The following is a 14,978-nucleotide window of genomic DNA, read 5'->3' on the forward strand; positions in this document are numbered from 1 at the left end:
GGATGAGTCAGGCTAGTGCTCAGCAAATGGCAAAAATACTTGCTTTTTTATGTCTTTTGAAGAATTGAGGTGAGGAGGTGAGGAGGGAACCTATGGCATAGAGAGGAATGAAAAGCTATGGGTCTTTTAGTCTTTTGGGCATAAGCTTCAGAAAATTCCTGTGTATGGGAGTGTTGACTCAGTTGGTAACCTAGCACTAGGGGCTTCAGCTTATCCATAGGGACTAATGAGCACCTAGGTCTCCTGATAACTCTAATGGGAAACTTAGATCACTGGAATTCTATCAATTCACCACTAAGGCATTATAACCTTACCTCCACAGTGGGGTATTTCTTGGCCCAAGTACTATTGGCTGGGTCTGGAATTTCTTTACTACACCACTGAGGTCTGAGGGCTGAAAGGAGAACAAATACCCTACAGATAAAGAAAACAATGACATCTGGTTAAGCATGCACACACACAATGTCATGGAAGCATCGGTTCTTAGTGTGGTGATTTCACGGTAGGAGTGTGCAAATGAATAAAATAAAAAACACTGAAGGAGAAAGATGATGCATCATCCAAGGCTAGACTAGTTTTCTCTGAAGTTCAGATAGATGATAGTCATAATGCAACCATTTGGGGTTTGCTAAATAAATTATGGAACTTTTACTCAACAAATGTTTAGCTGTCACTGTCCAGCCATGCATTCATTCAACAAGCACCGACTGAACCCCTAATGTATGATGAGCACATGCCATATCCTGGGGATGAAAAAACAAACAAGAAGACATGGTTCCCACCTGTGGAGAACTTACTATTTAGTTTAAAATGTTTATAAAGAGTTTGTTATATGCTAACTAACTTGGATGTAAATCTAAAAAAAATTTTTTAAAGTTTGTAATAACAGGTAAAGTATTATGCTAAAAGGAAAAAAGGGGAAAAAAAACAAAAACAAAAACCACCACAACAAAGAACAAAACAGGAACAATAACAATGTTAAAAAATGCCTAGGAAAAAAATACCATATGGAAATATCCAAACTGTTAACAGTAGTTGTACTTGATGATCAGAAGAACTATGGGTCTTTTTTTCTTTATCCTCTGGTTTTTAAAAAATACCTTAAAATGTGTTTATATTACTTTTATGACATGAAAGGAAAAAAAGTCCTAAAAATGTTTCTAATAAATGCATGTGAGTTAAATGTTTTATTTTTTAAAAATTCAAAGCGAATATGAAACATTTTTGAAGAATTGGCTTTAATAAGCTTTGATATTTAATAAGAATGGAAAGCTTTCGGGATGTTTAGCCCTTTGAAGCAAGTGATGTGTCTGTGTGACTGGTTTCTCTCCGAACAACTGTGAGCAGAGGTACCTGTGACCCAGTACAGATCATACAGATGAGGACAATGTCCAAGGGATGCTCAGCCACTAAAGCAGAAGACAACGGGGTCCCTAATGACTGTGTGGAGCATGGCTGCCAACCGACCTGGATGACTTACTTCAGGACTATTATGTGGGAGAGAAATAAACTATTTTTAAAGCCATATATCTGGGGGTGTTTGTTTTCTTTTAACAAAAAAAGCTTTCACCCTAACTGGTAATATTTCCCTGAAGAGGATGAATGTGATCCTACTTGATTCTATTTGAATTCAACTTTTTCAAAGTCTACCTAAAGAGAGCTCTGCTTTGAAGTATCTATCACATATGAGAGCTTCAATAAATGTAAAGCCTTTCAGATAAGTTCAATGGCTAATAGAATGACTTTGAGCTAGTTTCATTTTGACCTCTTCTCTTACTTTACACAACATTTGAAGAAAACTCTTTATCGAATAACTCTAAAAAATTCTCTTTACAAAATAATGCCTAAAGAAATTGTAGAAAATAAATAGAACTAAAATCCCATTATTCTATATCCTGGTAAACTACCATTCATTAATATTTTGGTGCATATCCTTGGGGTAGAGAGCGTTAATCACTACCCAATACTCCCTCATCCTCTTCCTTAGGAAAAGGACCCTGATTTACTGGGGTGACAACAAGCCCAGCTGTAGGACCGCAATTTTAAATCTCCCTTGCTCCAGTTCTGGCCAATGTGTAACCAGAAGTATCATGTCTGACTTCTTCATGTAAAAGCTCCTGAAAAGGGAAATAATGGGTACCTTGCTTCTTTCTCCCTATAGTTGTAGAATGCAGGCATGATGGCTATAGTTCCTGCAGTCATTGGACCATGGAATGAGCTTGTGGAAGCCAAGTCCAGATAATGGCACAAAAAGATCAAAAGAGCCTAGATGCCTGGTGACTATAGAGCTACCACACCAGCCCTTAACCTGAATTTACTTCCTTAACCTGGGCGAGAAAGTCCAGGGCTAGCTAGTTTAAGTCCTATTATTTGGCATATAGAACCAAATTTAATGCTAAATGGTCTGTCTTAGATATAGGTATGCATGTGTACATGTACTTTTTAAAGTACATACTGCTTTGCAACCTTTTTAAAATGTAATATTGCAGATATACCATTTTATTTTCTGTCTTTAATGGATCTAATATGCTATACAGCATGAGATATATTGTGATGTAGTAAAACAACCCCATATCACTGGACATTTAGGTTATTTCATATTTTCCTTCAACGAACAATACTTCAGTGAACGTATTTGCCATTAAATATCTGTATATACTTAGACTAAATTTCCAGTTAGGAATTGATAGGTCATAGGTCTATTTTAACACTTTAAGAAAAATTTTAACATAATACTGTTGTCCAAGAAAGTTGAATAAATTTAGTCTGCTACCAGCAATGTATGAGAACGTCCGTTTCTTTGACGCATAGTGGCAACAGCTATTGTCCTTTTAAAACATCACATTGCTGAAATTGGAAAATATAATCAACTCACTTTTGCCGGAAGTAACGCGTTGAGAAAATGCCCACTATGACGACAGCAACGCAAATGCTTGGTGCCACAAACACACTCCAATTGGCTTTACCTGAAAAGTTAGCAAATCCTGTGACTGAGTTATCTTCAATGAACATCTTAAAATACTTGCATGAACCCTCTGGCACCTACCCACAGCTACTGGCTAGCTAGATGGGCTCAGGAAAAAGGCCAACTTGTTTTTGTTCTTTCAGCTAGGGAGAAGGGCCCTAAGGGATCCAGTTCTATGGTTCTAAGGAAGGGGCTCCTTCCTCTAACAGGGGCAGAAGGAAAGGGAGTGTGGTGTTCCAAGCACTGGCTGTGAACTGGGAGCCCTGAATTCTAATCCTGACTTTCCACTGACTGATATGTGATCAATGGACTCCAGATTCCTGATCTACAAAAGGTGAATGATGACATCTGCCCTGCAGGTTGTTGTGAAGATTAGAGATGGTGTATATAAAGCACATGGCAATGCATCTGAACATAGGAAGCCCTTGAGAAATGGTATTACTGATTTTAACAAACCACTGGATAAGCCTTCTAACTAGGGTCTTTGAAATTGTTTGGATTCCTTGCTATGAAGATGTATTTTGCTATGTGTTGGGATTCTTCATTAATTCATCCATTTATTATTAGTAGTATATTATTATAATTATAATTATTATTCATTCATTATTATTAACCATGTATCAGGAGCTTTTAGGTGCTGGGATACAAAGATGAGGAGGACATGGGCTCTGTTGTCTTAAATCATTAATCTAGTCCAGGAGACAGATGCGTAAACATGTAAATAAATCATGATGCCATGGGATATGCATTTTTACAAAAGGCATGTACAAGGCAGTGTAGCAGGGAACAGCATGGGAAATAATCCCAAGGGCAGCCCAGGATGTTGTCCCAAAAGGCATGATGTCAAAAGTTCAGGTTTGGAGGGTGGAGCCAGCAAAGCAGTCAAGTTAGGGAAGCAGACTAGACAGAACCATACAAAGGCATGGAACCTTCAGGCAACTCCAGGTAGTCTCGTCACACTTTCAAGTACGAAAGATGAGCGTGTGGTAGAGGGCGAAGCTAGATGGGTGAACAGGAGCAGATCATGTGGGGCTTGGTGACGAAGCAGTTTGAATTCTAGCTTGAAGGTCCCTGGGGACCCACTGATGGGCTGCGATGGAGGTGGGATGTCAACATGGAGCAAGGTATCTTGCAGAAAGATTCTTCTGGTAGAGGGCAGGACAGGTTCAGGAGGAGCGTGAGCAGGGAGGGACTAGAGAGGCGTGTCACCAGGGCTGAACGGGGTGTTGATGCAGTTTTGTTACCACCCCACGCAATCAGCACAATCTGACATTTCTTTAGCATCTGTCTTCCTTCCTGGGCAGATGGGGCAAGTATGGAGTACCACAGGTAGAAAGATGCTGAGTTGTTAATTGATTAATTGCTCACAAGTTAACTTTGGTGCTAGCGTGCTAGAAGATGAGAAGAGGGTTTGTCAACTTTCCCAGTGGAGAAGTACCGGGCATAGAACAACAAAGTCCTAAATGATCAACCTGATACTCCATGTTGCAAAGCAAGAACAGCTTGTTTCATGCTTGGAGCAAGATGCAGGCACGTGCTGCCAGAGAGAACAGCACAATTTAGCCAGTGGAGAGAAGCCCATGTTCGCTAGGTCACTCAAATTTAACTCAAGTAACTAAATCTGAGTTTGATTTGTAGTTCTGCCACTTGACACTTCCATGACTTTGGGTAATCTTTCTGTACATTCTGGACCTTGTAAAAAGGCATCCTAATCCCTTGTTCCTTTATTCATTTTGAATTGAGTGCCTGATACTATGTGACCAGGTACAACAGTGTAAAGCAGGCACCTTGCGTGGTTGAGGTCAGGATTCAATGAGTAAAAGTACGTGTTATGAAGGGTGAAATGTGTCCTTTTACCCCAAAAATCCATACACCGAAGTCCTAACCTCCAGGACCTCAGAAAGTGACCATATTATGAAACAGGATCATTGCAGATGTAATTAGTTAAGATGAGGTCAAACTGGTGTAAGTAGCCCTAATCCACCATGATCAGTGTCCTTAAAAATGAGGAAATTTGAACAAAGAGACACACACAAGGAAAACTCCATGTGAAGATGAAAGCAGAGATCTATAAGCCAAAGAACACCAAAGATTGCCACCAGACGAGAGAAGCAGGGAACTGATTCTCTTATAGTCCTCAGAAGAAAACAAGCCCGCTGATACCTTGAACTCAAGACTTCCAGCTTCCAGAACTGTGAGAAAATAAACTTCTGTTGTTAAAGCCACACAGTTTGTGGCACTTTGTTACAAGAGCCCCAGCAAACCAATACAGTGTGCAAAGCACTGAACACAACGACTGGTGCATAGTAACTACCTGATAGGCAATAGCTGCCATTGTTATTGTTGAGATTATTCTCATTGGTCACTGAACAGATATTTAGTGAACAAGTACTATGTCCCCGGCACCGAACCAGACCTTGAAGATAAACAGATCCCAGTTCCTGCCTACTGGATTCAGTGTTTTGAAGAGGGGTCAAATGTAGTGCATTATGGAGGAATTACGGAGGTGCACTTGGGAAGGCTTCCTGGAGGAGGAAACACTTTGGCTGAGTTTTGAAAAATAAGTAGATACTTTCTCTAAGCAGTGGTAGGGCAGTCCAGCTAAAGGAAACAGCAAGTGCAAAGATGGAGCAGCAAGAAAGTAATTAATGAATTAAAGAAAATCTGATAATCTCCATGCCAAACATAGTGGGAGTATACACCTAGGTAGGAATCCAGGGTGGCTGTGCCATCTTTAAAGTTGTTTCCTACCTTGCAGATGAAATTCCCTCTTGTTTCCTGGGGGGCTTTCACCAGCAGCTGTCAGAGCTGTTATCCACAGGACATATGTTACTCCGGGCTGCAGGCTGTCTATTGAATGTGAATTTGGGGATACCCTATAGGGAATTTCTGAAGGGAGGATAAAGATAAAAGAAGAAAGGCACATGTTACAGGAACTATTTGAATGTGGGCTTTTACTTATTTTCGTTGTTGTTAATGTTTTAATTTGAAAGAGAAAAGCACACTGCTGTTTTAAAACTAATTTTTTAAAACTACTAATTCATTAGTACTTAATATTTTACTAGGCCCTAGACACTGTCATTTACGGAGGTCTCACTCTACAACATACCAAAATAATTTTCTGTGGCAAAATCTTTTGAAAGAACTTTCATCATTCTGCTTTGAAATTACTCAGCTGTAGTAATTCCTTTTATTTCCTATGACTATACTGTTTACAACATTTATTAGATATATTTGAGAACTCTTGGGGAGGAAATTAAATACACCAATTGTTTTCAGTGGAATTTTTAAGAAAGCTAAGTTAGGCAATTAATGAAATAGACATTTAACATTAATTTTGATTTTCTGTTTTTTTGGGGTAGGTTCTAGATACTGGTCTTAATGAGTTTAACATGATGATCTGCTTCAATCTGACATAAAATCTAAAATTGAGATCAGTGGCACGTACATTGGATTTATTTGGCAGTTTAACTAGGTTATCAGTCCCTTACACTCTCAACACCCCTGCAGAGTCTCAGCAGGGAAGATTTTGGGTTTTTTGAGCAACACGCTGATGTTTTTTCCCTCCTGTAGTACATAGGCAATCTTCTTTTCCAGTGATCTGCTGGGTGTAAGGTTTGGACTGACTTCTCAAAAGCTAGGGCTGCGAGGCAGGAAGACTAGAAGATCAAGGGCAGAACTTTGGCAGGAGTAACCTGCTGGCTCCCTCAGCTGACATGCACCTGTGTGGGTGATCAAAGTGGAAACTTGAACCCAGCACTTTTGAGCCTCAACTTCAGTTACCAGCTCAAAAACCCCAGGGCAGGTCAGACAATGCTCCTGTTTGCTAAATTTATTTCCACAGTCACAAATATTTATTGAGCTTGCGCTCTGGATAAGTCACCAAGTATACAAAGGCACAGAATCTGCCTCAAAGAGTTCACCAGCTAGTGGAGAAAACAGAGAGAGCCCTTAACTCCCCCCACCCCTGATTACTATGGGTGACCAGCAAGGAGTCCTGTAATATCCATCCAAAGGGGCCTAAGCACATCACTTAACAGCTGTGACTATCAGAGCAATTTCTATATTCAACATCCTTTTTTTAAATTTAATTTTTTAAATGTTTATTTATTGAGAGACAGCATGTGGGGGGCCGGGGGGGGGGGGCAAAGAGAGGGAGACACAGAATCCAAAGCAGGCTCCAGGCTCTGAGCTATCAGCAGAGAGCCCGATGTGGGGCTCAAACCCACAAACTGTGAGATCATGACCTGAGTGGAAGTCAGACACTTCACTGAACCACCTAGGTACCCCTATATTCAACATCCTGTTGAGAAAAAGTACCATGTGGAAAATTTCCAAGCCTACTCTAACCTGATGAATTCGCACAGACTTAAACTATGTGATTAAACTAAAAAAACTCTGTCTTTATTCCTACGGCAGAGGATTAAAAAATTAATTTTGGAGAGACCTTCTCTCATCTTGCTGCAGCAAAGCATCAGCGAGCATCAGAGTCAACCATCCGACCGTGTGAAGGCACCCTTAACTCAGAGTGAAATGAGACCTCAGAACAGAAGGGAAGGGTCTTGAACGGTTTGCTGGGCCAAAAAAGTTTATACACAAACACACACACATATGTATACTTGGAGAATAAAAACAGAAACTCTATGGAGGGAGCAGTGAGGAGGGTGATGGCTCCCTCAGTTTGGCTAGCAAAACAGACCTGGTTGAGTAATGGGAGAAAGAAGTCATGCAGGAAATTCCGGTTCTGCTGCCTGGTCTGGGCTGTGATCACCAGCAGAGATAAAGGTGGGCATTCAATCCTTGGGGGGCTGAAACTTGAGGCTCAGGGTGGTTAAATGAGGCGGCACCAGTTTAGGAAGATGGGATAGTTGCCAATCATTTGAAAGGCTGCTGGTAAGAAAGTCAAGTGGTACCAGACAAAACAGCCGCATTGTTACTGGAAACTAGTTATTACCTAACAATCTACATTGGTGTAACAAAGAGTAGGGCAGTATTCACTCCTGTATGCCTGGTACGCGGAGACAATGGTGAGCAAATTGCCCTGGCCTCCGCCTTCATGATGCTCAGAGTCTGTTGACAAAAACAGCCAAGTAGTAACAAAACCCAACATGTGTGCCAGTAGAGAAATGTGCTATTGGTGCACATGGCAGCATCAACACATTTTCAGAGGAGTGGCTGTGAACCGGAACCACCTGAGAGAGGCACTAAAATGCGGATGCTCCGCTCCAGGTGTAGCCCTCCCCTCTGCTCAGGAAGGGCAGAGTGCTCCAACTGCATTCTGCGTGTGGCCACAGTGCTGCTGCCCAGTGGACAGCTCCCAGACACATAGGACAGGGCCCCCTTCCTCGTTGGCTCTCCATCCTCCTCTTCGGTTTGTAATGCCTCTCTCTCTGGTGTCTTTCTCCCTCCTCCTCAACCTACTGCCCTCTACCACTCTCTGGAGACTGCACCTGTGGCTTTGCCAATGATTTCTAGTTGCCAAATACAATAGGTAGTTGTCAGTCCTTGATTACAACGGTTACATCACTCTGTGTGCTTTTCCACCTCCCTTGGTAGATTGAGCTCTCTGAAGACAGACAGGTCTAATTCATCAATGAATGCTGACTGAATAAAAGGAAAACTTAATTTACACTGGTGTGAAATAGGACTTTGAATCTGCACCTCCTCTCCTTAAGAAAAATTTTTTTTTAAATTTTTATTTATTTTGAGAGAGAGAGAGAGAGAGAGAGCACGAGTGCAAGTGGGGGTAGGGCAGAGAGAGAGAATCCAAATCAGGCTCCAGGCTGTCAATGCACCTCTTCTCCTTTTAATTTATTTTAAAATGCCCTTATATAAACTTCAGATTCATCAGATTTGTGGTAAAATAAGATACGTAGTTTCTTCAACATGTACAAAAGCAGCTCTAAGAACCAACTGACCATGTTGATTGTAAACAGACGTCTTGGTGTCAATTCTGCTAAAATGCAAAGTGGGGGGTGTCCAAATGGCCCAGGAAGCGGTCAATCAATTCGTCATGTTCTGGGGTGCATTTCAGAAATAACTGACCCTGACGGGCCCAAAGTGGTTCTGTTCAAAGATATGTGCTGTTCATCAGTGGTGGATTAACTGACAGATTGTGAGGCCTTATAATGGAATTCTATAGGGCTGTTAAAAAAGAATGAGGCAAATCCATATGGACTGATGCAGAAAGAGGTCCAGCCTGTATTATTGAGAGGTAAAAGCAAAGTGTAGATCAGAATGCAGATGATTACCCTAAATATATGCATTAATTTTTCTGTTTTGTTTTTTTTGTGGAAGAGCATGTAAAGAACTGCTAACAGCCTAAGTATGGAGGAAGGGATAAGTTACATTTTTATATCTTTCTGAACTATTTAAGTGCTTTTACTATGTGCAAGTTGTATTTACATAATAAAAATTAACTAGCATTAAAAGTCATAACTTTCAGAAAAGCAATACTGAAGATTTTCTAAGGTCAAGAGAAAGGACCAACTTCTAAAGTTTTCTAGGTAAAAATCAATCTTGCAGGCAGCTCTCTGGCACTCACATCTCAGGTTACATTCTTCCTGGACCTAACAGCTCTCATGAAGGAATAAAAATATTGCTTCCTTATTTCTCTTTATTCTCAAGTTAGTTAAAAAATGTTGCTTCTTGGGGCGCCTGGGTGGCGCAGTCGGTTAAGCATCCGACTTCAGCCAGGTCACGATCTCGCGGTCCGTGAGTTCGGTCCGTGAGTTCGAGCCCCGCGTCAGGCTCTGGGCTGATGGCTCGGAGCCTGGAGCCTGTTTCCGATTCTGTGTCTCCCTCTCTCTCTGCCCCTCCCCCGTTCATGCTCTGTCTCTCTCTGTCCCCAAAAAAATAAATAAAAAACGTTGAAAAAAAAAAAAAATGTTGCTTCTTTATGATAAATGCTCCTGAAAGAAAGCCAGTTGCTTATGAAATAAAAAGAAGGTCAAGCCAGGAAAAAAACCCGTAACAACTCTGAATAAATCAAAGATTAGAACATCATATCTGGCAAGTGACTTGGAGCTGCTACATAATGAGAGATGAAATCATTTGAGATAATGTTCTAGCCAGAATTTAATTGCTTTAGATTTTTATAGTTATAGAATAATTATGGGTCATAAGAAGCTACCTAACTGTATTGTATTTTACCCATTTTAAGGAGAAAATAATATGCTATGATAGTGTTTGCAAATGTGGGGGATTCAGAAGTTCTAACTCATCCCTTACACACCTCAAGGGTCTATATAATAGTACTGATGGGCTGTTACTGCTTTTTCTTTTTAAAATTTTTTAACACTGATTCATTTTTGAGAGAGACAGAGCACGAGTGGGGGAGGAGCAGAGAGAGAGGGAGACACAGAATCTGAAGCTGGGTCCAGGCTCTGAGCTGTCAGCATAGAGCCCGACGTGGGGCTTGAACCCACAAACCATGAGATCATGACCTGAGCTGAAGTTGGACACTTAACAAACTGAGCCACCCAGGCACCCCAGCTGTTACTGCTTTTTGAAATATCTCCCCATGTGAGTAGCTCCTTGAGAGCCTAGTCCATTACCTTCATTTCTTCAATTTGCTTGGCACATAACATATAGTAACTCTGTGTACGTGTGTGTTTAGATATCTTCCATTTTTTTCCACTCAATTAATTTCACAAATATTTACTGAGCACCTACTATGTGCCAGTCACAGTGTTAGCACCTGTGTGTATGTATGCACATGCACATACTTGTGTTTTCCCAACATCTAAATAAGAAAGGCCCCACTGCATTTGTGCCTCACACATACCACAAAGTTGAGGCTGGGAATTAGAGTCCTGTTCCTTCCAGTATATCCTGTAATGGAGGATGCAACCCATTTGCTCCTGGGCTGGAATTTCGTTCCATGAAATTACAATGTTCCCCTTTTCCTCTGAGATGGCATTAATGTGGGGGCCACTCAGTGGTGCTGCAAAGTAGAACACAGAAAGCTTTTGTCACCCTTTAACTCCAAACTATTGAACTAAAGTAAAATTTGGCAAAAGGTTCCAAGGCTCACCTTTGTGCTTAGAGTTACTCCGGATGGAGCTGCATCCTCTCTGGTCCCCCGACAGTGCACACACGCAGATTTCATAACAGCTGTAGGGTTTTATGTTCCCTGCAAGGAAAAGGGAGTTCTTACAACAGGTTTGGCATCACATGTGAGTCACTAAAGGGAGACATTTAAAAATTTCTGGACTGAGGGTGAAGGGATGACCTAAGTCACAAAATCTCAGCATCCTGTTTGCCAAGTTGCTGGCTTCTGGAAGCAACTGCTCCTACCTCTCAAGTTCACCTCAAGGTGAGCCAACAGGCAGACCTGAAGCTTCTTTCCGGGGTCAACATGATTAAGGAAACAAAAGCTATTCCATTTCCAACAAAGATTTAAATATAACCACAGAGACTGCTTTTGAAACAAAACTCACAAGGAAAAAACCAGAAAACAAAAAAATCCCCGCAAAACCCACTGACTTCTACAAGCAAATCATTTGCTATTTGCAGAGAAGTGCGACTGTTGTTTTGAACCTGAACCCTCTTCTAACTCCACAGATGCTTTTGGGGATCTGACAGGGCAGCGGGATGGCACATTCTAACCAGGGCACGCTCAGTGTAATCCAACCCCTTGTTCCTTCCCCTCCTCCCCCCGCCTCCCCCTCTATGCTCCAGTCACATTTCATTTGCTTGACAGCCTGGAGATGAGGAGGATACCTAGGAACATTACTGCCCCTTCCTAGCTTTTAAAATGCCACACTTTGCAATTTTCTGTGAGTCATGAAGTTTGCTGGCGAGTTGCTCTTTCCCGTCAAAATTCCTTATTTCCATGAATTTTAGATTCTACTTCCTGTAAAGAAAAGGCCCTTCTCATAGACACTGCCCAGGACATATCTTTAAATTCCCAATGAAAATTTAAAGGGAAAAGAGAGCGAATCCCTACTAGGCAATGATAGGATTATGTGGTCAGAGTAAGGGCTGTCTCCCATATTGTTTAACGCAGATCTGATCCCCTACACTGACAATTTTAACATTTTATTTTGGGGGAAGAGGAATTTTGTATCGCAGAATAATTTACTAAATAAGGTGTGTTTTATATGAAAATCCATTGTTCCTTAAACATTCCAGCAAGTGCCCTACAGAAACCTCAGATGTGTAACCAACACTGTTGGAAGAGACCACAAGGAGATCCGAACTCATGCCATAGTGAGTTCCCATTCATATTCATGAACCAGGTGATACAGAGAAAAGGCCACAGTGAGCTTAGTCCAGTCATCCAAAGCTTCTTCACAGTGGCATGCAGACCCAGGAGCCAAAAGGGCAACAAGGAATAAGGAATCATATTTCATCTGGGAGGGGCTAGGGCCTGGCTGCTGTCGCTGGTCCTGGAAGCATCTGGCCAACCACTGTGCCTGTGTATAGCTGTGGGAATTCCAGAAGAGCTCATTAGGCAAACAGTATCACTGCATTTTGCCGTGCAAAATGTGAGTTCAGGGCAGAGGCTTTGGGACTGCTGCATCAGAAGCTGTGGCTTCTTTTTGTGAATAGCCCACCCTTAGTGGAGGAGGGAAGAAAATGTGGATCCATAACTTAGTTGACTTTTCCCTTTGCATGCAGAGGAGAGCCCTAATAAGCTTGTTCCCTGGTTCTGACCTTAAGGACCCCTGTTTTATTGGCTAATTCTTACACAAACACACCCTAATCATTAGCTCCAAATTCCTTAGTTTTGCTGTCCAGTGCACAAAGTCCACATTCCTAAGTTTTTTTATTTCTTTCTATAGTCTGGCCCCAACTTCCAGGCCTATTTCCCACTACTCCCGTGCATACATATATACCTGGCACCCTTGGACAAAGGCTCCGTTCCATGTTTTTAAACTATAGCTATGGTGGATTTTTTGCAGAAAGCTAATTTCACCTATTAAATTTGGGAGAAGACAAACATTAAATGATCAGTAATGAAGAATGATCATAGAGGAAGTCCAGTGGGAGCATGCAAAAGAGGGACCCAAATAGCCTAGGCCTCAGGGAAGGTATTTCTAGACATCTACAGATAGATATCTACATATTTATATAAGGAGTGGATCTATATGGTCAGAACCATTTTTACCCACACAAGACAGGGCTGATGGTCTCTAGCCTGGGCCCATAAACCTATAATCTAGGAGCCGGATGGTATTCTGACCTTCAGGATATATTCCAAAACACCCAACTCTGCCCTAGCCAGATGATGAGAAAAGGCTGGTAAGGATCCGAAGGCAATGAGTCACCTTACTGACTGGAGAGCGCCATATTGAATTCATAAGTATGAATTACTTAATTTGTTAAGTGTTTATTTCCAGAATGTAACATCAACACTACTAGCTAACCAAATATTTTCAAGCAGGGGAACAACTTTAATTAGTAAAATTATTTCACCCAATATCATACTGATTTCATTCAAATGAGTATTTATAAAGTGCTTAAAAATAATTTAATATCTTAAATATGAAAAACATTCTCTCCTGTCATCTCTTTTATGGTATTTGGGTAATATTATAGAATTTCTAAAAGGAAGAAACTGTAGGGACCACAGGGCTCAAAGTATCCCACAGAGGTAAATCCTAATATAGTTTATAGTAAGCGTTTACAATTTTGTAGCAGTTTAGAGTTACACTGTTACATTTGATTTGATGGGCATAACAGCCCTAAAGGGAAGTTGGTCCTATTTCAACAATTCTAGTGACAGGTAATGCACCACTCTGAGGGCCAATCAATTGTCTTATTAGAGACCATCATGTGTAAGGAAATTTCTTTCTCAAAATTGAGCTGACATCTGCCTTATAATTTCCACATAGAGGATTTAGTTGTGTTCTCCAGAGCAACAAAGGACACATACTCTTTCTCACGTATACATCAAAGCCAGCAACAGCCATCAAACCTCCCACCCCCATCTAGAATTCTCTTCTACAGGCTAAATGGTTCCCACATTAAAAGTTCCAGACCTCCAATGACTTGTTTTCATCTTCCTTTGATGTTCACTGGGTTATCTAGACAACATTGTCTTTAAGTGTAGTGATTAAAACTGAATGCAACCCACTAGAAATCTGAGCAGCTACAGTATAAAAGAGGCACACAGTTAATGACTAGCTCACGTGTTGTCACATGTTCTGCTCTGCTTATTTCATCTGTCTTGTCTCCGTAAGCAGGGCATGTACATCCTCCTGGACAGGTGTAATGGTTGCCATGGTGTAACAAAAATATTATAGAATTTAGAGCTTGCAAGCCTGTAAGAATGTTAGCCCTGTCACATATAATAACAACAATGACAGCTAAATTATCAGGTACTTAAAATGTGTTAGGCACTATTCAAAATGTTTTCTCTACATCAATTCAGTTAGTCCTCACAATAGCCCAACGGGGTAGGTAATATTATTTTGCCCATTTTGCAGATAAGGAAACTGAGATAAAGAGAAGTTAAATAATTTGCCCTAGGTCACACAGCCTAGTGACAGAGCCAGGACTTAAACCCACAGAACCTGGACTTTCAGCTACTCTGCTGAACTTATTCCTAAAAGTGACATTGACTAAGTTCTGTCCAATCATTTTAATATATTTTTCAGATGCCTTCTATCACTTGATTGTAACTACTGACGGATTTGGATTTGGGGTCTAGAGATGCTAATTATCACATAGATAATTCTGGATTTATTATCACACAAATACTATGCAGCAGAATTGGTAATGAAAGATCTCCTGGTTTCCTCATCTGTACAATGACTACAGTAGTTGCTACATAAGATTGTTCTGAGAATTACCTAAACCCCTAAGTGAAAGGTGCCCATCACACTGACCGATTACTACTTAGCTCTCAGCCATGTTTGTTTGGTTCAATGATGCATTTGGCATATACGGCTTTGTGCCAGGCACGTGAATTTTCCATAAACACTAGAGATTTTAGTCAATCAGTTGGTATTCTATGCCTGCAGTGGTATACTCTGAGGTGCTGTCCTGAAGGACCCTAGGTCAT

General features: G+C 41.0%; 1 protein-coding gene across 1 annotated transcript in view; it reads right to left on the reverse strand.

The window, feature by feature from the left end:
* The window catches only part of IL12RB2 (interleukin 12 receptor subunit beta 2), a 77,496-nt gene that overhangs the window by 6,468 nt on the left and 56,050 nt on the right, over positions 1-14,978 (reverse strand). Inside the window, exons 11-15 of the mRNA XM_060626224.3 lie at positions 11,001-11,099; positions 10,752-10,910; positions 5,717-5,854; positions 2,876-2,966; positions 315-414 (exon numbers count right to left, since the gene is read on the reverse strand). Of these exons, the coding sequence (XP_060482207.1) occupies positions 315-414; positions 2,876-2,966; positions 5,717-5,854; positions 10,752-10,910; positions 11,001-11,099 (587 nt within the window). The remainder of the gene's footprint in view (positions 1-314; positions 415-2,875; positions 2,967-5,716; positions 5,855-10,751; positions 10,911-11,000; positions 11,100-14,978) is intronic.

Source organism: Panthera onca, chromosome C1 (assembly GCF_046562875.1).
Source record: "Panthera onca isolate mPanOnc1 chromosome C1, mPanOnc1 haplotype 2, whole genome shotgun sequence".
NCBI classification, from domain to species: Eukaryota; Metazoa; Chordata; class Mammalia; order Carnivora; family Felidae; genus Panthera; species Panthera onca.